General features: G+C 44.2%; 7 protein-coding genes across 7 annotated transcripts; 4 read left to right on the plus strand and 3 right to left on the minus strand.

Moving 5' to 3' along the window:
* Nucleotides 1-312: 312 nt before the first annotated feature.
* Nucleotides 313-5,019, plus strand: DNF1 (aminophospholipid-translocating P4-type ATPase DNF1; the record flags this gene model as incomplete). The annotated part of the gene is made up of 1 exon (XM_002555611.1): nucleotides 313-5,019. One exon carries the CDS (start codon nucleotides 313-315, stop codon nucleotides 5,017-5,019), a length of 4,707 nt encoding a protein of 1,568 aa, XP_002555657.1.
* A 641-nt stretch (nucleotides 5,020-5,660) lies between these two features.
* On the plus strand, nucleotides 5,661-7,751 carry BCK2 (Bck2p; the record flags this gene model as incomplete). The annotated part of the gene is made up of 1 exon (XM_002555612.1): nucleotides 5,661-7,751. One exon carries the CDS (start codon nucleotides 5,661-5,663, stop codon nucleotides 7,749-7,751), a length of 2,091 nt encoding a protein of 696 aa, XP_002555658.1.
* Nucleotides 7,752-7,882: 131 nt separating this feature from the next.
* CCA1 (tRNA adenylyltransferase) lies at nucleotides 7,883-9,442 on the minus strand (the record flags this gene model as incomplete). The annotated part of the gene is made up of 1 exon (XM_002555613.1): nucleotides 7,883-9,442. One exon carries the CDS (start codon nucleotides 9,440-9,442, stop codon nucleotides 7,883-7,885), a length of 1,560 nt encoding a protein of 519 aa, XP_002555659.1.
* A 1,766-nt stretch (nucleotides 9,443-11,208) lies between these two features.
* On the plus strand, nucleotides 11,209-13,707 carry KLTH0G14454g (KLTH0G14454p; the record flags this gene model as incomplete). The annotated part of the gene is made up of 1 exon (XM_002555614.1): nucleotides 11,209-13,707. The coding sequence occupies one exon, from the start codon at nucleotides 11,209-11,211 to the stop codon at nucleotides 13,705-13,707; it is 2,499 nt and encodes an 832-aa protein (XP_002555660.1).
* A 147-nt stretch (nucleotides 13,708-13,854) lies between these two features.
* MSH6 (mismatch repair ATPase MSH6) lies at nucleotides 13,855-17,685 on the minus strand (the record flags this gene model as incomplete). The annotated part of the gene is made up of 1 exon (XM_002555615.1): nucleotides 13,855-17,685. The coding sequence occupies one exon, from the start codon at nucleotides 17,683-17,685 to the stop codon at nucleotides 13,855-13,857; it is 3,831 nt and encodes a 1,276-aa protein (XP_002555661.1).
* Nucleotides 17,686-18,048: 363 nt separating this feature from the next.
* CHD1 (chromatin-remodeling ATPase CHD1) lies at nucleotides 18,049-22,359 on the minus strand (the record flags this gene model as incomplete). Its single annotated transcript, XM_002555616.1, has 1 exon — nucleotides 18,049-22,359. One exon carries the CDS (start codon nucleotides 22,357-22,359, stop codon nucleotides 18,049-18,051), a length of 4,311 nt encoding a protein of 1,436 aa, XP_002555662.1.
* Nucleotides 22,360-24,540: 2,181 nt separating this feature from the next.
* On the plus strand, nucleotides 24,541-26,367 carry RLI1 (Fe-S cluster-binding ribosome biosynthesis protein; the record flags this gene model as incomplete). The annotated part of the gene is made up of 1 exon (XM_002555617.1): nucleotides 24,541-26,367. The coding sequence occupies one exon, from the start codon at nucleotides 24,541-24,543 to the stop codon at nucleotides 26,365-26,367; it is 1,827 nt and encodes a 608-aa protein (XP_002555663.1).
* Nucleotides 26,368-26,776: the final 409 nt, after the last annotated feature.

Consider the following 26,776-nt stretch of genomic DNA (forward strand, 5'->3'; position numbering starts at 1 on the left):
ATTGAAATGTTGGTGCTTGGCTGTAAGAGGGTGTCTTGGACTGCTTAGGTCTGCCCAAGTTTTGTAGAAAAGGATTGGGACTCTTGACTTATTAACGTCCACGCTGCTCTTTTAGGTTCGGCTCCTGGAAATGTTAAATAGTGCGAAATTTTTGTTTATGATTTTTTCAATTTGTTAAATATATCCAGGTATCATTTATAATCTCCACAACAAAGTCACAGTTAACTGACGGAAGAAGTTAAGGCCTCTTAAAATCCTTTGTGTGATCGAAAGCGATCTAGAAGGTTATCACTGGGCAATTGGCGTTCAAACATGTCCGAACATCAAGACCCCAAAATACCGAGGCCTTCTTATGAAGCGGCGGACAACCAATCTCCGGCATCCCCATTTCATGACCGGTTTCAGTTTGAGAACGCCGAAAACGTTACGTTAGATAATAGCATGCTTGACAGAAGCGGAAACGAGCCGTCAACAGCGCCCTCTTCGGCTTCCAGAGGTGGGTCCATTATGAGAAAACAAGGCCAGAAGAAGCGCACCGCGAATAGAATCATGTTCGCGGATGGCGACAAACCAATGGAATACGAAGAGTTTTCTCGTGAATCCGATGAGGACGATGCACACTCTTTCACCGGAACCCCGAAAATTGCCAACTCAGCAACATTTGGTGGTTCAGACAGCCTCGACCCAGGCTCGGCCGACGTGAAACCCAGTTCCGATCAGGGACTGAAGCGTATGAGATGGGGTACTAAGAGGACCAAGAAAGGGACGCCTAGTGTAGGCCGTGCCAAAACCTTAAGGTGGGCAAAGAAAAACTTTCATAACCCATTTGAGGACGACAGAAAGACGGATACCGACGACGAAAGCGGCGCGGAGTATGATCCTACCAACAGGTCTTCAGAATTGAGATTTCTATACTACAACATGCCTCTTCCTGAAGAGTACCTAGATGAAGAAGGAAAGCCTGCAACTGACTATGCTCGAAACAAAATCAGGACGACCAAGTACACGCCACTGTCATTCTTCCCTAAGAATATCGCGCTTCAATTCAAGAACGTGGCAAACGTGTACTTTTTAGTACTTATTATTCTAGGTTTCGTGGACATGTTCGGTGTTACAAACCCGGGCCTACAAACAGTCCCTTTGATTGTGATTGTCGTCCTGACAGCCATCAAAGATGCTGTTGAGGATTCTCAGCGTACTATATTAGACATGGAAGTGAACAACACAGCCACTCATATCCTTTCTGGAGTTGAAAACCCCAATGTTTCGGAAGATCACGTATCTGCATGGAGACGCTTTAAAAAAGCCAACTCAAGGGTTTTATTCAAGTTAATCGAATTTTGCAAGTCAACATTCAGCAAAGAAGGGCGCCGTGCCGCCGCCCAAAGGAAGCGGGAAGAACACCATGCAAAAAGTGCGAGGACACCACGTAATTCCCTGGAAACGTTTGACAGTTATAGAATGTCGGGCACATATGGCCGCGAGTCTCTCGAATACGACAATATTGGTGAAATAGTTACGTCAGACGAGGTTACTGTTATTGATCGCAGTATGCCAGCTAGAACTGATTGTAAATTCGAGAAAAACTATTGGAAGAACGTCCACGTCGGCGATATTATTAGAATCCACAATGATGACGAAATCCCTGCAGACGTTTTACTTTTATCCTCTTCCGATTCTGATGGTGGTTGTTACGTTGAAACAAAAAACCTGGACGGTGAGACTAACTTGAAAGTTCGCCAGTCTTTGAGATGTACCCACCGGATAAGAAATTCCCGCGATGTTACAAGAACAAAGTTCTGGCTTGAAAGTGAAGGTCCCCATGCTAATCTTTACTCTTACCAAGGCAATTTGAAATGGGTTGACTCGGAAGATGGTAAACTTAAAAATGAACCAGTAAACATTAACAATCTTCTTCTTCGAGGCTGCTCATTAAGAAACACGAAATGGGCTATGGGTCTGGTGATTTTTACCGGTGCAGAAACTAAAATTATGCTCAACGCCGGCTCAACACCGACGAAGAGATCGAGAATATCTAGAGAACTGAACTTCTCTGTTGTGATGAACTTTCTGCTTTTATTCATCCTATGTTTGGTCGCCGGCATCGTTAATGGTATTTATTATCGAAAGAGTGGCGTATCAAGAGATTATTTTGAATTTGGAACTGTTGCAGGGAGTCCAGCGGCGAATGGTGTAGTTTCTTTTTGGGTTGCAGTCATCTTGTACCAATCGCTCGTTCCGATCTCTCTGTATATTTCGGTTGAGATTATTAAAACAGCGCAAGCTGCCTTCATCTATGGTGATGTTTTGCTGTACAATGAAAAACTGGATTACCCATGCACCCCAAAGTCGTGGAATATATCAGATGATCTTGGCCAAATTGAATACATTTTCTCTGACAAAACAGGTACTTTGACACAAAACGTCATGGAGTTCAAGAAATGTACGATCAACGGTATTTCTTACGGTCGTGCTTATACTGAAGCGTTGGCAGGACTTCGCAAGAGGCAAGGAATTGATGTTGAGAAGGAAGCACTGGAGGAAAGAGAGGCTATTGCCAATGACAAGAAAGTCATGATCAAAGACCTCGAAGCGTTAAATCCAACAGCTGAAATTGATCCTGAGGAAATAACCTTTATTTCAAAGGAGTTTGTCCAGGACTTGTCAGGTGCTAACGGGGATTATCAAAAGGGCTGCAATGAACATTTTATGTTAGCCTTAGCTCTTTGTCACTCTGTTTTAGTTGAAAAGTCCAAAAAGAATCCCGATAAATTGGAACTCAAAGCTCAGTCTCCGGACGAAGCAGCATTAGTGGGCACAGCAAAAGAAGTTGGTTTCGCATTCGCAGGAAAAACAAAATCTGGTCTGATAGTCGAAATTCAGGGTGTTAAGAAAGAGTTTGAGATACTAAATATCTTGGAATTCAATTCTACAAGAAAAAGGATGAGTTGTATTATCAAGTTGCAAGGCACAGCACCCGGCTCTCAGCCAAGGGCTCTGTTAATTTGTAAGGGTGCAGACTCTGTCATTTACTCGAGGCTAAAGCGCACTGGAGGAGCTAACGAGGAGACTCTGCTCGAGAAAACAGCCCTGCATTTGGAGCAGTATGCCACTGAGGGCTTAAGGACGTTATGCATTGGCCAAAGGGAATTAAGCTGGAAGGAATATGAGGAGTGGAATCGCCAATACGAAATTGCTGCTGCTTCATTGACAGAGAGAGAAGAAGAGATGGAAAAGGTTGCTGACAGCATTGAAAGAAATCTGACTCTGCTGGGAGGCACTGCAATTGAAGACCGTTTGCAAGACGGTGTTCCGGACTCTATTGCTATTCTGGGTGAAGCAGGCATTAAATTGTGGGTTTTGACTGGTGATAAAGTTGAAACTGCCATCAATATTGGTTTCTCTTGTAACTTGTTGAACAGCGACATGGAGCTTTTAGTGATTAAAGCGTCCGGTGACGATGTGGACGAAGTCGGGTCCCCTTATGAGATTGTGGACAGCATGATAAAAAAACACTTGAATGATAAGTTCGGGCTGTCAGGGTCTTTAGATGAACTGGAAGCTGCCAAAAATGAACACAAACCTCCCACGGGCAACTACGGTGTTGTCATAGATGGTGAGGCGCTTAAGTTAGCCTTAGAAAATGATGATATTAGTCGCCGGTTCTTGATTTTGTGCAAGAACTGCCGGGCTGTCTTATGCTGCAGGGTGTCACCAGCTCAGAAAGCTGCTGTTGTGAAACTAGTCAAAGAGTCGCTGGATGTTATGACTTTAGCCATTGGTGATGGCTCCAACGACGTTGCTATGATTCAATCGGCAGATGTGGGCATTGGTATTGCAGGTGAAGAAGGTCGGCAAGCTGTTATGTCATCAGATTATGCTATTGGCCAGTTCAGATATCTAACGAGATTGCTATTAGTGCATGGAAGATGGTCCTACAAGAGACTTGCAGAGATGATTCCCAGTTTCTTTTACAAGAACGCAATTTTCACCTTGTCTTTGTTTTGGTATGGTATCTACAGCAACTATGATGGGGCTTACCTTTTTGAATTCACCTACCTGATGTTCTACAATTTGGCGTTTACTTCCTTGCCAGTTATTTTCATGGGTATCATGGACCAGGACGTGAGTGATGTCGTTTCTCTTCTGGTGCCACAGCTGTATCGCGCTGGAATAATGAGAAGCGAATGGAATCAGACTAAATTTTGGGGCTACATGTTTGATGGTCTATATCAGTCCGTGATTTGCTTCTTCTTCCCTTACTTGGTGTATTATAAGACTGGCCTAGTGACGCCTAATGGGCTTGGTCTTGACCATCGCTATTGGGTTGGTATAATAGTGACTACCATTGCCGCGCTATCGTGCAATCTTTATGTCCTTATCCACCAATATAGATGGGACTGGTTCTCGTCGCTATTCATTTTCTTGTCGATTATCATTGTGTTTGGATGGACCGGTATATGGTCCAGCTCTACAAACAGCGGAGAGTTCTACAAAAGTGCAGCCCGTGTTTATGGCTCACCAATGTTCTGGGCTGTCATGTTTGTAGGCATCCTATTTTGCCTCTTACCGCGCTTCACCTTTGATGTATTCCAGAAACTATTCTTCCCTCGAGACATCGACATTATCCGGGAGTTTTGGAAGGAGGGGCACTTCGACCAGTACCCTCCAGATTACGATCCCACTGACCCAAACAGGCCCCAAATCAACAAAGCAACGACTACGCTTCATTCGCACAGAATTGAAGAAGGCTCTGACTTTGCGCGCGTGGCTGGTGCTGGAAACAATATGTCCCGCGACACAGTTTACACTGAAGAAATTCCTATGAACTTCATAAACAGTGCTGAAAGTTCTCCGGAACAGTTTCACCGCAAATCCATAGCTAGAATGTCTCTGGAGAGAACGCGAGAACAAATGCGTGCTTCCAACGAATTAGACGCTCGTTACTCTGTAGAGCGCGCACGGATTTCCCATGAGCTGCCAGGCGTTACACGTGCTGAAAGCTTGATGCGTAACTAGCGTAACCTTCTTATCTTAGACTTCGTAAATGAAGCTAGTGTTTGTAATGATAAACCTTACCAAAAATATTCGTGATTATCAAAATTTCCAATTACCTGAAGGGCAGCAGCATATCTTACATTTGCATTCCCTTCTTTATATTCGTTATCACTAAATTTTAAAATGGCGTTCCGCCGTATCATCTTAGACAATAATGTCATCCCATTCATGATCTATTTTTTAGAAGAGGAAAAGGTGGACGGTGATGGTTTTTTTTCAATTAGCTATTAGAAATAAAGCACGAGCCATAAAAAGAAGGCTGGGATCGCGCTAGAAACGCAATTTGGAGTCGTGTAACAGTCGATAGGGACTTCAAAGGGAATCTAGCTCTAAAAAGCGAAGACTTGAAGCGTGCGGTGAAGTATAAGGCTGTGGTTCTGTTTGGACACGCTGCTGAGTCGCGATCAACAGTTTTGCAAGGTTGAAGACCGGTAATCGCGCAATTTCAGGCAGCGCGATATAGAGAGAGAGAGGCTACACATTGTGCACAGTTCAGAGACGCTGGAAAGAGGGCTTTCTCTGGTTCTCGGGTCTAAGTAAAATTTGCATCAATCACTAAACACGGATAACTACGGACTGCGTCCTTAGCGGATTAGTTCGACATGAGACATTCTAGAAGTCCCTCAAAGAACGGTAATGATAGTCCCCAATGCTCTACACCAGTTGAGTCTGTCAGCAAATGGAAGATCCCTCACTACTATCGAAAATCCAATTCCGGTCCCGTCAAGATCGAAGCTAGCTCAAGTTACAGTTCGAGGCAGGAAAATGCAGGAAACAATGGTAACATAAACATAATGACAACACCTAAGCACGTACAGCTCGAGGAGACAGGATGTGGTAAACGCGGCTCAAAATCAAAGGCTAAAAAGGGAGAGATGGTCTTTGTTAACTACACCGTGAAAGATGCTAAGCCTGCGGATCCACCGCCTACAAAGAAGAAGTCGTCAAAAAGTCGTATGCTGAAGATTTTCAGCTCCGTGCACAACTCTAATAGTCAGAGCTCAAGCTGCGAGGACGTGCCCAGCCCTGACGCCAAATATTCGCAGCAAAACTTTTCTGACCTAGCCTTCCAGAGCAGGTCCTCAGCCTCTACTCCTTCACAGGCTACGAAGAGATCCTACAGTTCTTTTTTGAAGTGTGGCGGAATGGTTTCTGCGTCCACAATCACGTCACCAACTACCTCGCCATCTGAGGAGGTTGTCCCGAGCTCGTCAGCTCCATCGCGAGGCATGCTGCAGCGCCCACCGCTGGCTAGCTCTTTGAGCTCCAGCGTCTCGCTCGTGAACAATAATGGAAAAGCTTCTCTAACTCTTGGAACAAGCGAGCCATCATTAGTTCACCGACACTCTCCTTCGCGAGAGAGGTCGCACACGACGGAGAATTTGCAATATGATCACCACTACCTTGACCAATATGGCGAACACGGAGGATTTTCTACAATCCAGAGGGCTCAAGCAAGTCATGCACAGCTTGCTCCAGGTGTCAAGCCAGGGGACGAAAACGACGCCTCCATTGCATTTAGTAAAATGTTCACTAGGAAACGTGCCAACACAGGCGGGTCCATGAGTTCACTCGTTTCCAGCACCACATCTCACAATTTGCCGTCTTTGCATAGGAATATGTCAACAAACTCAATCTCATCACTCTCCAACAGGTACTCTCCCATCCGCGCTGGCTCACCAGCAAGGAATTCATCGACATGGAGAGCTGCCTCCAACCGCTACTCTCGTGATCTCTCCACGCTTCATAGTTCTTCGAATTACGCTACAGATTCAGCTATTGGAATGGAATCTTACCTCGACACTCAATCAAAGCAAAGGGGCGCAAATCACAAGAAAAAACAAGAATCTATTTCTGATCTCTACCGCATTCAGCAGAACACCATGTTTGTCCCAGACCCTAGCACAGTGTCGTCAGTATCATCAGCTTCGACACCATGTTTTGTTGAAAGCTCGCACTGCAATAATGTGTCCGGATTCGACGGGCAAAATAGTGTTGTGTTTTCTTTGGATCGCGAGAGCTCTTTGGAAAATGAGATCTTGGAAGAGCAAGATGAGTCGGCTTTTTCGCCCAACGAGGCTTCCGCGTTGAAGGAAGTTGTTCCAAAGACTACAGTTGACTTTATTGGCGAAAGAGAGTCCGATATTGTTTCTCTACAAAACACAAGCCGTAGCAGCGGTACTATGTTCTCCTCCCTGGTCAATTCACACTCCACTTTGGATAGTTCAATTCCTTCAACAAAAGAGACTGACATTCCTAAAGCGTTCGAGTCATCTAACTTCCCACACATTAATTCTACCGCACAGGCAAACAACCCTGCCTCTTTGAATTTTGGTGGTGCGCAAAACGATGATTTTTTGAACTTATACATGGAACTTGACCTTGGCAGCCGGGCAGAGCTTATGACCAGTCAGCCCGAGAAGCCTATTCAAGGAGAAAGTGAGATGTCAATCTCCAACGGGTATACGCAAGGTGATGTATCCACTCTCAATTCAATGTTGAACGCCTCCCCAGCGACAATTACCAACTCAAATAACATAGGTGCAAGGTCGGCACCTCAACAAGACAGTTCCTACAATGAACAGGTACCATATACGAGTTTTTCAAATCGCATAATGCATGATATAGATCAAATCACCCATTCTATTAACGCATCGGACAATGCTAACGAGCTCACTGATGAATGGAATTAACGAAAACCAAATATATTTTCAACAAATTATATCAACATTTAACGGATATCTATAAAGTAACATTTTTCGCATTATTAAGGATTCAGGAATTCGTAAATTTATCCGCAGCGATTTTACGTATCCCGGAAATTCTACGTATAGTTTGGAAGTATTGTTTGAACAAATTCAAGGACCTGTTTTTCGTCTGAGCCAGGGTTGTCCATTTGCCACTTCACCATTTCTGCAACAACCCCGCCCATCCAACGACCAGGTTTGATATTGAGTTGTTTAGACAATGTCTTTCCATCAATAAGTGGTTTCAAGGCGTGTGAATTTTGCAGGTTTTGGTCAAAAACAAACTGGTAAAAGTTTTGGTATTGGCCAAGAGAATTCTCATCAAAACAGTAGGCTAAGGCCAAGTTCACCAAATGGGCAAGTTCCCAGTCACCGTTGAATGAACGGATCTCCAGTCCGATATCGGACCTAGATAAAGACTCGTACCTCAGGATCATGTCGTTGTATTCTACGTGAGATTCGACGCATTTTGCGATAAGCTCAGCATCGTTTCGGCCAAGCTTCAGTCCATCCTTTACGATGCTTTCTGAGATGCTGGTTTCCTTGTTCATGAGCTTTTGAGGATTCCATACAATCTTGATGCCCCGAAAAGGAGCAAAAATTACACCTAAAATAAAGTTTTGCTTGAAAACTGGCGCATTTTTCCAGTGTTCTTGCAAGAGCGGAAAAGCCTCAAGCAGAACAGGTAACTTTTCAAGGACTAATTCAATATGTCTGCCTAATTCCTGATACGCTTTCTCGGCCTTGCTCATGTCAGTGTTTTCGCGATTGTAGTGGATAATCGCAGAGTCGCTGTGCCAGGAAAAAATCACATTATCAAGCCCGGCTTTTTGAATAAAGCTCAAACCCAGTAAAGGGTTTGGACCCTGTAGAATCTTTTGCATCTCCACGCCGACTCTTTCGCGAGATATTTTGATTCCAAAAGCTTTGTTGATTTCCGGATCTTGCATCGCTTTATAGGTGTCCGGATCGATTACAAAACCTAACCTTGATGCAAATCGAATAAGGCGGAGAACACGCAGCGGATCATCTAGAAAGGTTTGCAGAGGTGGCAAAGGTGTGCGGAGAATGCCTTTATTCAAATCTTCCAGGCCAGTCCCGGTGAAGTCTTCAATCTCGTCGTTCTGAATGTTGTAGAACAGTGCATTCAGAGTAGCGTCGCGTCGCAAGGCATCTTGCTTTGGAGTGCCAAATGCAACGACTGGAATGCGTGATTCAGTGGTATATTCTTCTGACCTAAGGTTAACAAAGTCGACATCGATACCGAATAACTTGGTGGTGGCCGTCTCCAGATGCTTCGACTTCTCTGGGTTTTTGTCGATCTTGTGAATAGAGTGCGGGGTAATACCGCAACTTTCATGATTGCGCCTTAGAAAGTCGTTGATTTCTAGCGCCAGCTGTTCTCCAGACATTGTGTTCACTGCGATGTCTAAGTCGTGCGAATTAAAACCCAAAAGCTTGTCACGGACCCACCCTCCAGTTATGCGGAGTTCCAGGGGCTCAGAAAGAGCGCGCGACTTGTTATACTCGCTTGTGTAGTCCTTGAGCAGCCTGCAAATTTGTTGTTCAGTTTCTGTTAGCTTAAGTTTAGGAACCATGTTTCTTTGTATGAGCGAGCTTGCAGCTTTTTTGAGCATGTTACGGTTGTCCGTATCGGGCGCGAGACTGCTACGACGAAAAGAATAACTACGATTCCTTGTTGTCGGCGATGCTTTGGTCAGAAATGGTGTTGATGATGCCCGTATTTGAATTCGATGCCTAACATGTTCGAAGGATGCATGGTCGATTCCAGATCACGTGCCATAAACCTGTACTGGAAAGGTCAAGAGAGTGACGTTGTTTGCAGGTGCGTCGGCTGTCTACAGCTTACTAGCAACACTAATGTGTTGAATTTTCAACGTATAGCTTCAACGAGTACGTCTCTTCACTATAAGGATTGCTTAAGCCGCTCCGCTAAGCTATTTGCTCGCAGCGAACCGCAGAAAAATGATAAAACAGAAATAGATAGCCTCAGAGCTTGCCGCATTTACGGAGACCATACAAGAGCCATGAGACGGTTTGAAACTCTGCGTTGGTTTGTTACATAGCTTAGGCAGGAGTCGCCCCAGCTTCCAGACGAAATTTTCCAAAAATTCTTACTCGACGTCTAGGCTGTCGAAACCGTCAGATGTACATAGTTGTTGTGCGCTCATGAAAGCAAAACACTATGGAGATTGTAACCTCTTTGCCTGAAGGACACGGATTCTGTCAAGTTTTGTCGCTGCTGCTGCTTTCCTACCTCATCCCGCGACCCTCGCCGCCCAAAGTGCTTCTTGGCCCCCCTGGTTGACAGAACGCACAATAATACACACGCTCTGTGCAGCATTGCGGATGGACAAGTTGTTTTTGCTCTTGTTGCTTCACGCCAAACCAGGAACCGTCAGCAGCTAAGAGAATTAGACGAAAAGCTTCAACAAACATCTTGTGTCCGCCTTCTCTCTCTTTTGGCATTATCAAATGTCCGCTGCATCTCTTAGTTCCCTTTTCCTCCAGAGTTCGCAGCATCCCGTCCTATGCACCCGTGGCAACGAAAAGTTCATGAAATTTACTCAATATGTGCCGTTGCATACTCCGGAAATTTGTAACTCTGACGTACTGAAAGTTCACCCCCAAGCCATGGAGCATGCGTGCTTTTTCGCTGCGGGACAACGGGCGCACTCCACTGACGCTTCGTATTTCGGCGTAGAAGGCTCTCAAGATAAGTTTCGGGGAAATGAGAGTTCAATAACTTCTGACTCAAGACTCCCGAAGTAAACATTAGCGTATACATCCTCACTTTCCCGCCTTATCATGTGCACCACGCTAATACTTCGAGAGAGAGAGAGAGAGAGAGAGAGAGAGAGAGAGAGTGTGTGTGTGAGCGTCAGAGGGTGACAAAGTGATAAAGATTAACAATGGCGAGAGCTACGCAAACAACAAGGCCATGGCAACAGTGATTAGAAGAGGGCCCTGAGAATGGCATCAGTTTGAAGAAGGAGTATGTGATGTAATGAGCTAATACACGAGAAAGGGATTTGTTTTCCCTCTCAGCGCTGAAGAAGCTCTCCTGCATAAGAATAAAAAACGTCAAGCACAAATCCGGGAAAGTGAGCATTGTTAGAGAGCAAGCGAAAAACTGCACGCATGTATTTAACCTCACAAGCTTGGTTATAAGTGCTCTTAATGCCCCATTGTGTTCAAGTGGAGGGACTTGCAATTCGTACACAGCGAGCTGCAAATTTTTAAGGGGTTTCTGGTAATAATGAAGCTCATCACTTGCCCTTTAATTGAAAAAGCATAATTTTGAGCCGAACAAGAGAACTTGCAAAAAGGTGACGAAAAGTGGCAGATAAGACGACTCTATCCCCTAGAAACTGGCCCCGAAATGAGCACCGCGGAGCCTTCACACTGGGAGGGCGGAGTGCCGGTTTTCCGGCCGAAATACGATGAGTTCAAGGACTTTTACGGGTACATGAAGCAGGTCAATAGTTTTGGGAGAAAAAGTGGAATAGTAAAGGTGGTTCCGCCGAAGGAGTGGCTTGAAAAGCTCGAGGTACCTCCAGGGGTCGAGACCCTGCAGAAAATCCGGATTCGGTCGCCTATTCAGCAACACTTTAACGGGTCGAAGGGTGTATTTGTGGTGCAAAACGTTGAAAAGCCTAAGACCTACAACATCATTCAGTGGAAAGACCTGTCATACGACTACCGTCTGCCCGAGGGTGGAGGGGACAACAGTGTTGCCGGGCGGGTGCCAGACGACACTGAGACAACCGCAGGCGATAAATCACCGTCACCTTTGAAGTCTTCTAAGGTCAAGCTGAAAAACCCGGACAGCTTCCCGCGAGAGGACTTCGAAGAGTTTGCGTCTCAGTACAACCATGACAACCTTGCGGAGTTCCAGGACGCTGGTAGGCGCGAGTTTCTGGAAAACTATTTCTGGAAAACGCTTGCCTTCACGCCGCCAATGTACGGCGCAGATACGCTAGGGTCACTTTTCAAAGACGACTTGAAGGTTTGGAACGTCTCGAAGCTCCCAAATCTCCTGGACCATATGGAAACCAAAGTTCCGGGGGTCAACGATTCTTATCTCTACGCTGGTTTATGGAAGGCCTCATTTGCGTGGCACTTGGAAGACCAAGACTTGTATTCTATTAACTATATTCATTTCGGCGCTCCCAAGCAATGGTACTCTGTACCGCAAGAAGATTCAGATAGGTTCTACGCATTCATGAAAGAACAATTTCCAGAGCATGCCGCCAAGTGCGACGAGTTCCTGAGGCACAAAACCTTCCTGGTCTCCCCCAAACTGCTAGAGAAGAATGGTATTCGCTGCAACAAAATCACACATTACCAGCATGAGTTTATCATAACCTATCCTTACGGCTATCATGCAGGCTTCAACTACGGCTACAACCTTGCAGAATCCGTCAATTTTGCGCTCGAAGACTGGCTTGAAATTGGCGCAACGGCCAAAAAATGTTTGTGCGTCGACGATGCGGTAGGAATTGATACTGAAAAGCTGAAAAGCAACTGGCTTTCGAGCAAACAGAACAAGGGCAAATCTTCTTCCAAGCATGAACACCAAGACACACAGAACCAAAGGGACGAACCAGCAAAGAAGCTGAAAACAGAGCAAAATGAGATGCGTCCTTTACCTGGACAACTGGGTAGCAGTGACGGAGAACAAAAAATTCAAAAGTCCGAAAAGTCAAACATTGAAGTTGTTTGCCCCACCCCTGGACGATCTTTACCTTTCAATAGGTTAACAAGTCGCGAGAACCCCAGGGTTAAAGGCTTCAACGAACTCCTTCATCATAGTTCTTATGAGTTACAAGCAATGGAAGATAATCCCCAGCAGAGCGCCATTCGCTCTACGACTCCAAATCCTGGGCAGTACTATAGTGGCCTTAGCCAATCTATAAGTCGGATTTCGTCTCCCCTGCTTTCTCGTATGATGGACCTTTCTAATATAGTAGAACCAACTTTAGAGGACCCTACGCTGAAATTTAAAAAAAACCCAGCGCCCCTGGCACAGTCTCAGCAGACACCACATAACGCACAAGCCTTAGAGGATAACGACGACAACATGTTGGCGCTCAGCCTTGCCTCTATGGCCAGCGGCGCCTCGTCACCCAGATACCCCTTGCCACCAATTCAGCCGCGTCCGTTTTCACCGGCGACTGCAGGTGACAGCATGCTGGCAACAGGTCCGGTGTATGAGCAAAACCCTTTCACATACTATTCATCAACTTTCAAAAGTACCGTGGGGTCGCCTCAACCAAGCTCACCAGGCTTGTCAAATTTGCCGTTCATCAAAAGACTCAAAAGCCCTAATAGGGTAACGTTGAATATATCAAGGGAGTCTTCGCGGAGTCCTGTTTCACTCAATTCCGAATTCAAATCCCCACTGTCAAATAATATTGCCACAAACGGGACTACCGTGATAAATTCAAATCTGAGCCAAGCCACCACAATTGATCGCTCGCCGCCAGTATCCCCTTCTGCGGCAAAGGAGATTTTAGTCGAAACTTCTAGGCGCCCAGTGACTCAATCGAAAATAAGCTCTGAGGAAATTATTGTCTCAGACAAAGGGAAAGTTTACGTATGCCAGGAATGCAGAAGACAGTTCTCCTCAGGGCACCATCTAACGAGGCACAAGAAATCAGTTCATTCCGGCGAAAAACCCCATTCTTGCCCCAAATGTGGCAAGAAGTTTAAAAGACGGGATCATGTTCTCCAACACCTTAACAAAAAAATACCTTGCACAGCTGAAGAGAGCCAAAGTCCGTCCACTAAACTCGCCAAAGATGAGCAACTAACATTAGAAAATGAGGAAGGACGCTATGTTAATAGCCTGAGTGGAACTGCTCCAGGGAATACTTGATTGAACTTGGGTTATAAGTTGGTCATTCGCCTAGGTGGAAATTTGGGATATGGTGTACATAGAATGGATTTTAATTCAATATATATTTGGGTCAAAAGTTTGTTGTAACTTCAAAGTTCATGCAATTATCGGTAGGTTCATAAAAGATTAGTCGAGCCCATCAATCATGGCAAAAATGCTCTTCAGGGCGTTGGCTTTGATGTTGCTATCATATAACGTTGCACCCTCACCGCAGCCAAGCTTTCCTGAATTAAGCCCACTTCCATAGCGCAGCCTCACAAAATCGCTCTGAAGGCCCAAAGGAATTATTTCTTGCTCGCTCATACCACCATTGGCTTCCCGCCGTTCTTTAACCAATAGAGATGTGTGTTCCTTATTGTCAGCTGCAACTTGTGCTCTGTCAACGATTTCTTTCGCTATTCCACACATCGAAGCAACATGCATACCAAAACTGCCTTCGCTCTGTCCCTCAACAAGTTTATACAGGAATGTGATTTCTCGGGATTTTTCATCAACCATTATATTCATTTTGAGGGGCTTGACTTTCGGATGATGTTTGAAGCCCAAGCCTAGGCCACCATAGTGAGTTGCAAAAAATCCTAGACTCTGAATATGTGTTGCAACATGGTGTAAGACACTTTCAGCAATTGCGAAGCCATCACTTGAAGACCCACCTCTACCAAGCTCATCCAACACAAGTAATGACCTGTTTGTTGCTATATCCAATATTTTCTTGGTTTCTGAGAGTTCAACAAAAAACGTCGACTTTCCTTGCATTATATTGTCATTGGCTCCAAGTCTGGTCATTATTTTATCAATGGGAGACAAAGTTGCTTCTTCCGCTGGAACGTAGCAACCAACCTGGGCCATGATAACAGCAATGCAAGTCATTCTCAAGACTGTTGATTTACCTGCTGCATTCGCACCTGTGAGAAGACCTATTTGGTAACTGTCGCGGCCCAATGAGATATCATTTGGTATAAAATCCTTCGTTGAGGTAGTGCCCATGTTAAAGCATGGATGCCTGAGCTCTTTGAAGTTAACGAATCCATTTAACTTATTTCCTGTGACGGGATCAACCTCGTCAACAAAAGAAGGCCTACAGCACGGAAAGCCTAGTGATTCGGAAGCCCTTGCTAGCGACAGAATGCAATCCATCCGAGCTACTGCTAACAGTGTGGGCATCCAAACATCCTGATAATGAAGATCAAATTTTTTATACAGCCTGCTCTTCAAGCTTTCTTCTAATGACTTGTGCATTTCACGAGCTTCAGCCATCGATCTCGCAAGCTTCGCAACTCCAGGCGAGTAGTACCTTTTATTGGACTTGTTAGCACCCATTTGAATCCAGTCGGAAGGTATTTGTTTCGTAGCTGACATAGGGACTTCAATGGTGTAAATTTCCTTTCCTGAATCTTTAAACTGGATGTTAGAGCATTTAAATTGTTTTTTGTATTCTCGCAGATGGCCATCCAGTTCATCTTCTAAATCCTTGATTCCTTGCAGCGATCGATCGAACTCTGGTTCCACTCCGCGCTCTGGTATAATGACTCCGTCGTTCACAGCTTTCTTTCGATCAAAAGCACCAACCCAACCTTCGACTTTTTCCGAAAGAGCTTCAGGGATCTGATTCAAAAATACTTGAAGTGAGCCAGTGAGCTCGAAATTTTGGAGCTTGGCAATAAGTCCCGTTATACTTTCAAAACCTTCGATAACTCTGTTGAAATCTTTTATTTTCAGAGCTCCGGAGTGCACGCGGGCCAAGAAACGTTCCAAGTCTGGCAAAAGGCTGAGTTTGTCTTCTAGCACCTCCCTTATTTCGATTTTTGTCAGAAGCAAATCAACACTGTCAAGCCTCATTTCGATATCTTTTTTTTGTAATAGCGGGTGGACTACCCATTTCTTAAGCATTCTCTTTCCCATCGGAGTGATTGCCCGATTAAGAAGTTTGAATAGCGTTCCCCTGTCGGAGTTGTCAAACGAGTTACAGAATATTTCGAGGTTTTGTAGAGTAACACCATCTAAGACCAACGAGTTTTGTGATCTGATAGGGTTATATTCCTTAATATTTCCCATTGTGATCATGGCTTCATCTAACTTCAGCCATTTCAAATAAGATAGCAGTCCACCGAAAGCCGAAAAACCTACCTTTTTTCCCTTTTCAAAATAATGTGTCAAAACCGCCGGCCAGTGCTCCATGTCGGCGAAATATTTTGTCTCAGTAGATGTAAGTTCATCAAAAGTCTTATTAAAATCATAAAACTCCTCCACAGGCTTTAGATAGTTGAAAATTGCCTGTGGTTGGGCATTAAATTTAACGATCTTATGAGCAAGGTTACAAAGATTGTTCTTTTCCATTATTATCTCTTTAGGCTTAACTTGAGACATCAAGGTATCTAGCTTTGAACACTCGCTGTCATCTTCAAATTCCAGTAGTTCAATTTCTCCTGTTGCAGTGTCGATAAACGCTACGCCAAAAATCTTGCTCTCGGTCTTTGAGGGTTCAACAGTTCCGTTTTCAGTGTCGTGATATGTTCCCGCTTCTTCCTTTATAGCTAAACAAAACGTGGCTTGGTCAGATTGAAGCATCCCAGAGTCAGTGAGAGTTCCAGATGTGAGAACATGCTGCAGTTCGCGCTTAACAATTCCTTTGTTACCTTCACGCATTTCTTTTGCAAGCATAGACTCCCGTTGATCAACTTTAGCAACCTTGTATCCATGCTGAATGAACTGCATTGCCCAATAATCAAACGACATTTCTGGGATACCGGCTAATTGCATGTTTGCCCGGCCCCCTCCAGCAATTTTCAAGTCGAACAGTTGGTTTCCTAGCAAAGCATCTTTTTCATATAGTTCGAAAAACTTGCCTTTCTTGAAGAAAACAATACAGTCCCACATCCTGCTCTTGATTTCCCAGTACTGCTTTTCGAATGGGGTGAACTTACTCCAAGCAGATGATGGGATAAACAACGTCCTGGAGTCATAGTCAGGATCTTCCTTGGATCTTCCTTGGGCATCACGCTCGTGGACCAACCACTGGTAACGCTCTTCATTCTCCTTATTGAAGCCCGAATGCTTTCCTTTTCCCGTTTGACTTGGGGCTCTTGCAGGAGGAGAGCGCTTGCGATGTGTGGGTGAGCGCACAGCTACAGGGGAGCCTGAAGTTACGGGGCCGGCACGAGCTTTGGGCTTTTTGGCTGATAAACTCAATATGTCGTCATCATCGTCATCATCATCCATGAAAGGGCTTTCATCGCCCTTCAGCTCTTTTTTAGCATCAACCGCACCTATTTCTACAAGTAGGTCTGCTTCATCATCGTCTTCACCACTATTATTTTGTCCTTCTGGAATGTATTCTTCCTCTTCGTCGCTAGACAATTGCTTTCTTCTCTTCTTCCCTGTCTTTACAATATTACCGTCATCTTCGTCCTCACTGTCCTCAGTATATGTGACGTTTCTCTTGGCTTTCCTTCTTCCCTCTGTCTCTGAGAGGTCTTCTGCCAAGGGCCCAGAGTCTTGTCTCGTGGTGCTGTTCTCAAGCCTCGAAGGATCTGCTCGAGGGCTAGCATTATCTCTGCTCAAGATATCTGAATATCCCTTTTTATCGTCTTGTACACTTTGTGCTTTGTTGCGGTGATCTTGCTCAAGCAAAGAAACACCTGACTGTGCTATCGCAGAGTTATTCCCAACATTCGAGTTTTCCAAGTTTTCGAGAGGCGCACTGCTATCAACTGGTTCAATGACAGAGTGATTGTTTGTATCCTCTAAAGCAGTTACAAAGCCAGATTCATTCTCGGTCATATCATCATTCTCAACAAAAAGCGACACCTTTTTGTTCTTAAGAGGAGTGCTGGAGGGAGTTTTGTGCTTACTGAAGAACGAAAGCACTGAAGCCTGCTTCAAATTCTTCCTGCCGGAAGACTGAGGAGAGCCTTTGAAACTTCTCTTGCTACTTTTTGGTGTGGAAGGGGCCACCATTGATAATTCGAAGCTTGGGGAGCTTTCTTGTAAAGTTAATGCTTGAAGGAATGAAACTGATCTACTTATCGTTGTATATTAGAATGCTAAACGCGTCGCGTAACAATTTATTTTGATTTCGCGTAACCTCGTGACTTTATTATACATAACGAAAAATTCACAAATATAGTAAATACCAGCAAGAGCTATCTTTGGGGCTGAAGAGGCGCTTTTGTGTGTTTCAAATCTCGCCTTACAGCTTTTGCAATTCCTCAGTAACTCTAACAGAGTTTTACGTAGCCGGGCCTCACAACATCTGTAAATAAGTCTCACCAAATTTCATTTGTCTTACTGTTGGCTGCACGCTCGCCAAACTTTCTGTGTTTAGTGGCTACCGCTAGCAACAATTTTATCATACATGGCTATCAGCTTTGAGCTTTTGACTTCTGCGGGCCAATACTGAGCACTGAAAGCCCATAAATGCTTGCGGAATTTTTCTGGGGAGTGGTTCTTGGATTGTACCTTGTGGGCTTCAATGTGATCACCCACAGCCCTTAATTCTTGTTTCAATATGTGCGCCCACTGTTTCCTGTCTAAACCCTTGCCTCCGCGGCTTAATTTCAATAAAGAGGCTTTGAGTGGCTGCATAGTTTGCTTGCACTCAACCTCCTCCATACTATCATATTCTTTGTTTGAGATAGTCTTTTCCTTTTGAACTGTATTACTGCTCTTGCCATTCTTGGCCTTTTTGGAGAAACCCGCAAGGGGTGGTGGACTTCCACGACTAGTGGTTGCCTTCTTAGCACGTTTCGCTGGAACAGAACGACTATCTTCGGATTTGCTATCGGGAGTCGCACTTCTGCTCGATGCTGGTTTTCTTTGACGCTTTTTGGACGCTGCTAATACCCCGTTTGAGGGAGATGAGTTTCCGCTGTTGTTCCCGGATGAAGTTAGAGGCTTGACTTCTTCTTTTAGTACAGCGAACAAATAATCTATTCGCCTTCCCAAGTGAACTGATCCTGGCACCTTTTTGTTATTCACAGAATTACCGCCTTTTGCTTTTTTGTCAGCCAAAGAAGAAGCCTCTGGTTTCACGGAACTTGGCTGAGATTCATTTAAGAAAATTTTGTCCGATAAACCAAGGAAAGGGTCGTCACGGATTTGCCCCCATGCTCCGTACCCATATTTGCTAACTCCGACCATTAGCTTTTCGTCATCGTCCTTGTTCCAGGCACAATTCCAATTTGTGACAGGTTTCGGAAACTTGTTCAAGAACTTAAACTTGAGAGGGTCCTCAAGGTAGTTTTTACGCAAAAAAGTTGTCAAAAAACTCATCTCATCAGGCCGGGCCAGTATCGTCTCCGCGTTTAAGGCTTTCACATCATAAAACTCGAAAAGAACTGCTTTCTTTTCTTTTCTCTTCGCCGCAAGTTTGGCTATAGGGCTGGATTTATCTTTTTCGTCAATGGCTTGTCCACCAGCCTTCAGTTTCTCTTTATAGGCCTGCGCACTCTTTTCGAGGGCCGAAAGGACTGCAGTACGCTTCTCCTCTTCCCTCTTTATACTGACTTTAGCTTCGTGAATCATTTCGTGATAAATTCTCGAGTACCCGTCGATAGTTTTAACAGGAAGAGTGCCATCTGCTATAAGCTCTTCAAATTTATCATCCAAATTACCGTACCTCAAAATGCATTTGTAAATGGCCCTCACTTCCCTCTCTCCAAATGAGTCTAAGTTGTTGGCCCTAGACTTCTTTCTGGAAGTAGAATCGTCATCATCGCCATCATCACTGCCCTTTGTGCCATTGCCGTTGACGCTAGCTTTGATTTTGTTTAGCGCGTTGTTTCTTCTATTCATGAGTTGCAGTTGTTCTTGAACATACTCTTCATCCATTCTTTTTTGCTCTTCGTCCTTAAGCTTTTTTAGCTCTTCTTCAGGAATAATGTCGTCCCATTCAACGTCAGCCTTGTAGTCTGTTACCTCAAACTGTCTCAAAAATTCTTCTCCACCCAAATGCGACTCCCCAAGATCAGGTGTTGTAACATGATCTTCAGCGTGGTTCAAAACGTCGTCTAAGTTAAGATCTTCCAGTTTCTTCTGATTATCTTTGGCTTTGAACATATTTCCCGCACCAAACTTTAAAATTTCTGAAAGTTCCCCAGCAGATGGGTCACTTTTTTTGTTTTGTGCAACACTGCTCCCATCTGTAACACCAAGAGAAATAATTGCGTATTCTAAAATCATCTTTTTACGAGCCCTTTCCAAGACCTCTTCTTCGACAGTATCTTTTGATACAAAACGGTAAACCATTACATGGTTTTTCTGCCCAATACGGTGAGCACGCGCCATTGCTTGTAAGTCTGCCTGAGGGTTCCAATCGGAATCGAAAATGATAACTGTATCAGCTGTCATCAGGTTGATGCCTAAACCGCCCGCTCTCGTTGATAGGAGAAACACGAAATCATTGGAATCTGGAGAATTGAAATGATCGATGGAAATACGTCTTTGCGCAGATGGCACTGTACCATCCAATCGCTGGTAGTTAACTCCTTTGATATTCAAGTAGTCGCCCAAGATGTCTAACATCCGAACCATTTGCGAAAAAATAAGAACTCTGTGACCATCCTTTTTCAGTCGGGTCAAAAGTTGATCCAGTAGGACCATTTTACCAGAAGACATAATGAGTCCTCGAAGAATGTTTTCTCGTGACATTTTTCCATCACCGAATTTTGCCAATACCCGATCCTCTGCCATATCAAATAGGTAAGGATGGTTGGAAGCTTTTTTGAGTTCATTCATAATATTCAGCAGAGAAAAATGTGCACCTTTAGAGCCTGCTGAAAGTGCGCTATAATTCTTCGTGAGAATGTTTTTGTAGTAATCTGTCTGGACGTCAGAAAGCTCAACTCTCAAAATCCTCTCGGTCTTGGAGGGCAAAGACTTTTCAACATCCTTTTTCAGACGACGCAGAATAAATGGTTGCAACCTGCTGTGCAATTCTCTGATATAAGTCTCTTGTTCTTCGTCCTGATTCTCAAAATCAATCTCTTGATCAATTGTAAACCGACCAGGCATTAAAAAGTTAACCAGTGCCGCCAATTCTTTGATGTTATTTTGAAGCGGGGTACCCGTAATCAAAAGCCGGTTTGCAACTTTGAAGCTGTTTAACGATTCATATAGTGATGACTCGGAGTTTTTTAATCTATGTGCCTCGTCGACAGCAAGGAATTGCCATTTCATAGCGCCGAGTTCAGCGCGGTCCTTCAAGATGTATTCATACGTTGTGAGAAGAACATTAAATTTGGCGTGTTTCTTGGTCTTCGCTTGAGGGTTTGTGTAAAATTCATTCTCACGTATCGCATCCCTAGACTTTTGATTCCCCATGAAATATATGCAATTCAAATCAGGTGCCCACTTTTCAAAGGTCTCCTGCCAAGCAGGCATAGTTGACAACGGTACCACGACAAGGTGAGGCCCATTTTGTCTACGGGCATATATGAGCCAACTTATAAAGGCGACAGTCTGAACAGTTTTTCCAAGACCCATTTCATCAGCTAAAATCCCATTGTCATTCTTCGACCACAAAAATGCCATCCAGTTGATACCCGTCAGCTGAAAATCTCTGAGCTCACCGCCCTTTATAAAAGATGGCTGCTCGCTCAACTTCTCGAACTTGGGTCTTTCAGATCCGTAGTGGCTTGAATACTGTGGTAAAATCTTCGAATTGACCCTATTTTGAAAGTGTTTAACTTGATCTGGAGCCATTCTGACAATTGTTCCTGCATTTTCCCATGTCGCTTCATCATAGTTTAGCCTCCTCCATTTCACAAGGTATTGTAATTGAGAAGATCCATCTTCCATGCTAACACGATCGCTATCTATTATCCTTTCTGGGATCTTATATTCCTCAAACTCATCGAGACGACGTTCTTGTTCTAAATCCATTACTTCCATGTCCTCAGCTGTAGTGTAAGGATCTTCGCGAATCTGCTTATCCAATATAATGAACTGCTTGATATAATTGTCGATTTTTTTGATACCGCGAACCTGCCCGATCTCTGAGTAGGTTTCCCAAGAATTGTGTAAGTGCGACTCGTCAGTCCATTTTATCAAGAATTCGTAACTCTCTTTGCAGGTGGCTACGTCAGGAACGCCCTGGGACTCCTTTTTTTCTGATTTCAGCCTATGCGTCACAACCAAATCAACATTGTGACCTTCTTGTGGTGCAGGTGTTGGGGTGTAATCGTATTCATCTATATCCTCGTTGGCTTCTTCATTTTCAGATTCCAAAAGATCATCGTCAGAATAATCGATGTTGTAGTTCACAGATCTATTGTTTCTGGACGAAAATCTTGTGGGAAGTTCAATGTCATCATCCGCCGCCTTCTTTTTAGACTTTGCGGTAGCTCTTTTCCTTGGCCGAGTCTTCGAATATGCGACGTCCTCGTCATCGTCTGCTGAACTGTCTTCATTCACTTCGTCATCTTCTTCACTGACATCATCTGCTTTGTCCGTCATGTAATCGTCTTCTTGTTTTGCCTTTCTGCCTCGCCTTCTGGTAACGACTTGTTCATCTTCTTCATCATCGTCAGAAAAATAACGCGTGTTGGTAACTGCAGAGGCTCGGCCCGACCTTCTAAGACCGTAAAGCTCAGGATTATCAAGCATATCGCTTGCAATATCCTTGGCGGCCATCTTTTTCTACTTTTCCTAAATTTCCTTTTGAGATTTCAAAAACAACAAACCAAGGAATCAGCGTGCTGATCAAATGTGGCTAAACTCGTACTGTTGGTAACAAAATAGAACCGGAAACCGGGTTGACCTCTAGCGGATACAAGCGGATACAAGGTAGCTGCCGAGATGTCACTGCCTTTCATAAAACCACAACAGGTAAAGTTCAATATCGAAACATTTAGACAATATTCAAGGGAGAAAAATTTTACGAAAAATTACACATACTGGAGGGTAACCATTCTTATTTCCAGTTACACTGCGATACAATCTTGATGTGATGCGCTGCGGCATCCATTGAGTCTCTGTGTGTACTCTCCGCTAATAGCAGGATGAGATGATGAGCCAAAACGAAATTATCAACCAACATAACCTTATGTTTGTGTCCCCTGGTATCGGGGATGAATCTCTAAGTCATAATTTCAGTAGCCTTAGCATCTCATAATGCAATTATAGTCGATGGGTGTGGGATGTCTGAAAACAAAGCGCGTTTACTATCTGATCAGGTTTCTAGCATGCCTCATCTCCTCCAAGGCTATCTCAAACGCGCAATACTCGTTGAAGGGACCTGCAATCCCCTAAAGCCTTTACCAATTAATGCCTAATGAACTCTTTCTCGTTGCATTAGGTACTCACGTAATGAAAAGTCCCAGATTTAATTGTTTAAAAGATGTTCAATTTTTTTGACAACAAATTCAAGCAGCTCGGCTCTTCAGTCCATGAATGTCCATCATACTCTAATCAAGCAATTCCCCATTTCGACTGGGCGAGGAGGGCGCATTGGAAGCGAGCTGCAGCTTCCATGAATTCATCTGTCGGGCTGGCACCCCAAAACGGAGAAAAACATGGTTGGTGTTTCTAAGCAAAACAAACAACAGGAAAATAGACGCCAGGCACCAAACCCCCAGTTGGTTCTCACCAGGTGCGCCTAAAAATCTGATTGTTCTGTTCCGATGGCCCGTGTTCTCGCGCCCTTGAAAACTGGAAGACGCTGCTCGTTCAGCGCTCCCTTTTACTCAAAAAGCCCCCTATAAAAAAACCAATCTTACGCCACAAAGCGACTTAAGACCACTAACGAAGCAAGAGCAACGTGGCCCCATTCGTTGCTGACGCTTTCTACCACAAAGAGCATCTGGTAGACACTCTCTAGGCTCCAGCCGCCCCGGTCATGATAGGCCAACATGTGCGGCGCTAACCACTTCCAAATAAGGAATAAGGCTAACATAGGCTCGTGGCAACCCACCTTGTTGTTTAGACTCATCAAGGGCACCACTCCAACGGGAAGAGGGTCAGCAGATTATTCCAGTTCCGAAACTAGCATTCTGCCATATATAGCGTCTCAACTTTCCAAACTTCAATATCGCAGTTTAACATAGGAAATGCGAAGTGGCTGTTAAGAAAGGTGATCAAGACGATATTTGCAAAAAAATCGCTGTACTTATATACTTTCATTTTCCGGGTAACCTGATTATTCTGATAGTGATAGATCTATTCATTTTTATCGCGAAGAACCAAACAGCTCTAAATAATTGCGAAGGATACGTGGTAAAACTCGGGTATGTCGGGTTGAGCCACGCATTCTTCATGCGTGAAGATTCATGCGTGACCCTGTCAAACCTAAGCTTTTTTAAGAAGACTTTTCCAATACAAGACTTATAAGTTGTAGTTTCAGGCGAAAAAGAGCATTTTTGATGAACTGCGATCCTCCGCCGAATGAAGGAACGGCTGGGTGCATTTCAGAAGCATCAGCTTGAGTCAAGTCCACGATCAATCGTCTTCTCATTACAAAGCACGCTCGCTTATCATTATGAACGACATCTATATCTAATATGTCACACATATTGGTGCATACTCTTCTGTTTCCCTATATGGCTTCGCTTTCGACTATTCATAGTCTTTTCATGCCAACCTAAACGGCGCTTTGAGTGTTACCTTGACCCTTGCTATCGCAAAAAGCGTCACCATCGTAAATTATGATGAAGTAGTAAGTTTCAATTTTCAGTAATCTTTCTCCATCGTCCTACCTTAGCAGAGAAAGGTGAAAAAAATTTTTAGCTCATCATCTCATTGCAAACCCAACTTGTAGAAAATTAGCAACGTCGAGCAGCGAAAATCTGGTGCTAGTATCCTTTCATTAAGGTCACAATGAGCAGCAAAAATACTCGTATCGCGATTGTCAATGACGACAAGTGTAAGCCTAAAAAGTGTCGCCAGGAATGCAAGCGGTCGTGTCCTGTGGTCAAGACCGGTAAACTCTGTATCGAAGTGACTCCTACGTCTAAAATTGCATTCATTTCAGAAAACTTGTGTATTGGGTGTGGTATTTGTGTCAAGAAATGTCCTTTCGACGCTATCCAGATTATCAATCTTCCAACTAACTTGGATGCGGAGGTTACCCACAGATACTCTGCCAACAGTTTCAAGCTGCATCGTTTGCCTACTCCAAGACCAGGCCAAGTTCTCGGGCTGGTTGGTACTAACGGTATTGGTAAGTCCACCGCCCTTAAGATTCTCGCTGGTAAGCAAAAGCCCAATTTGGGTCGCTACGAGGACCCTCCCGAATGGCAAGACATTATCAGGTACTTCAGAGGTTCTGAGCTGCAAAACTACTTCACAAAAATGTTAGAAGATAATATCAAGGCTATCATTAAACCCCAGTACGTTGACAACATTCCCCGTGCCATCAAGGGCCCCGTTCAGAAGGTTGGTGAGCTTTTGAAGCTCAGACTCGAAAAAGACGCAGACCACGCTAAATTTGTTATCAAGTCTCTTGACTTACACAACGTGTTGAAGAGAGATGTCAACGCGCTTTCCGGTGGTGAGCTTCAAAGATTTGCCATTGGTATGTCATGCGTCCAACAAGCAGATGTTTACATGTTTGACGAGCCTTCCTCGTATCTTGACGTTAAGCAGCGTTTGAACGCTGCTCTTATCATCAGATCGCTGCTGAACCCCACAACATATGTGATTTGTGTTGAGCACGATTTATCTGTGCTTGACTACTTGTCTGATTTTGTGTGTATCCTGTACGGTGTTCCCTCCGTGTACGGTGTCGTTACCTTGCCTTCTTCTGTGAGGGAAGGTATCAACATTTTCTTGGATGGTCACATTCCAAGTGAAAACATGAGATTTAGACACGAGGCGCTACAGTTTAGAATGGTTGACGCCCAAGATCAGTTGCAAGCTGAAGACGCCACTAGATCGTTCACTTACCCTAGCATGGAAAGAACGCAAGGCGATTTCAAGCTACACGTTGAGTCTGGCTCTTTCTCCGACTCAGAGATCTTGGTTATGATGGGTGAAAACGGTACAGGTAAGACCACCTTGATTAGATTAATGGCTGGCGCAATTCCTGCCGACGACGGAAAGGAAGTCCCTAAGCTGAACGTTTCGATGAAGCCCCAAAAGATTGCTCCAAAATTCCCGGGTACTGTTAGACAACTATTCTTCAAGAGAATCAGAGGTCAATTCCTAAATCCGCAGTTCCAAACAGATGTTGTCAAGCCCCTGAAAATTGATGATATTATAGATCAGGAAGTCCAGCATTTGTCCGGTGGTGAATTGCAGAGAGTAGCCATCGTCTTAGCTCTGGGTCTGCCAGCAGACATCTACTTGATTGATGAACCATCCGCCTACTTGGATTCTGAGCAGCGTATTATCTGCTCTAAGGTCATTAGAAGATTTATCCTGCACAACAAGAAAACTGCGTTCTTGGTAGAGCACGACTTCATTATGGCCACCTACCTGGCTGACAAGGTTATCGTTTTCGAAGGAACACCATCTAAGAATGCGTACGCCAGAACTCCTGAAAGTTTATTGACCGGTTGCAACAGGTTTTTGAAGAATCTAAATGTCACTTTCAGAAGAGACCCCAATTCCTTCAGACCTAGAATCAACAAACTTGATTCGCAAATGGATAAAGAACAGAAGTTGTCTGGCAACTACTTTTTCTTGGATAACACGGGTGTGTGATTCCCATCCATTGTACATTACGCTTTCACCTTATTTATAACCTGCATAGCACTATTTACGAACCACTAATGGCGCTTTTTAATCAATGAGGAGAAACCGGTTCATTTCGCTCTGAGGTACCTCTGTACTTCTGGTTCGCATGCTAACATTTCAAATCTCCAACCTTTGTTTTATGCTTTTGTTTCATAAATTATTGTTGCATTTCGGCATGTCTGTGACCATATACATGTTGAAGCCTACGAAAGCTCGATAAGAAAACAAGTCTCGGAGAACACCAACAGCGACTAAAACTCGTGCGTAAGGTTTAGAAGTGGCATATAGGATGGCTAGTTAACCACTGGTAACAAAATAAGTAGTCAACACTAGCACATCTAGCATTACCGAGTAAGTGTCACAACTGCTTGCCTGC

This window comes from Lachancea thermotolerans, assembly GCF_000142805.1.
Source record: "Lachancea thermotolerans CBS 6340 chromosome G complete sequence".
Lineage (NCBI taxonomy): Eukaryota > Fungi > Ascomycota > Saccharomycetes > Saccharomycetales > Saccharomycetaceae > Lachancea > Lachancea thermotolerans.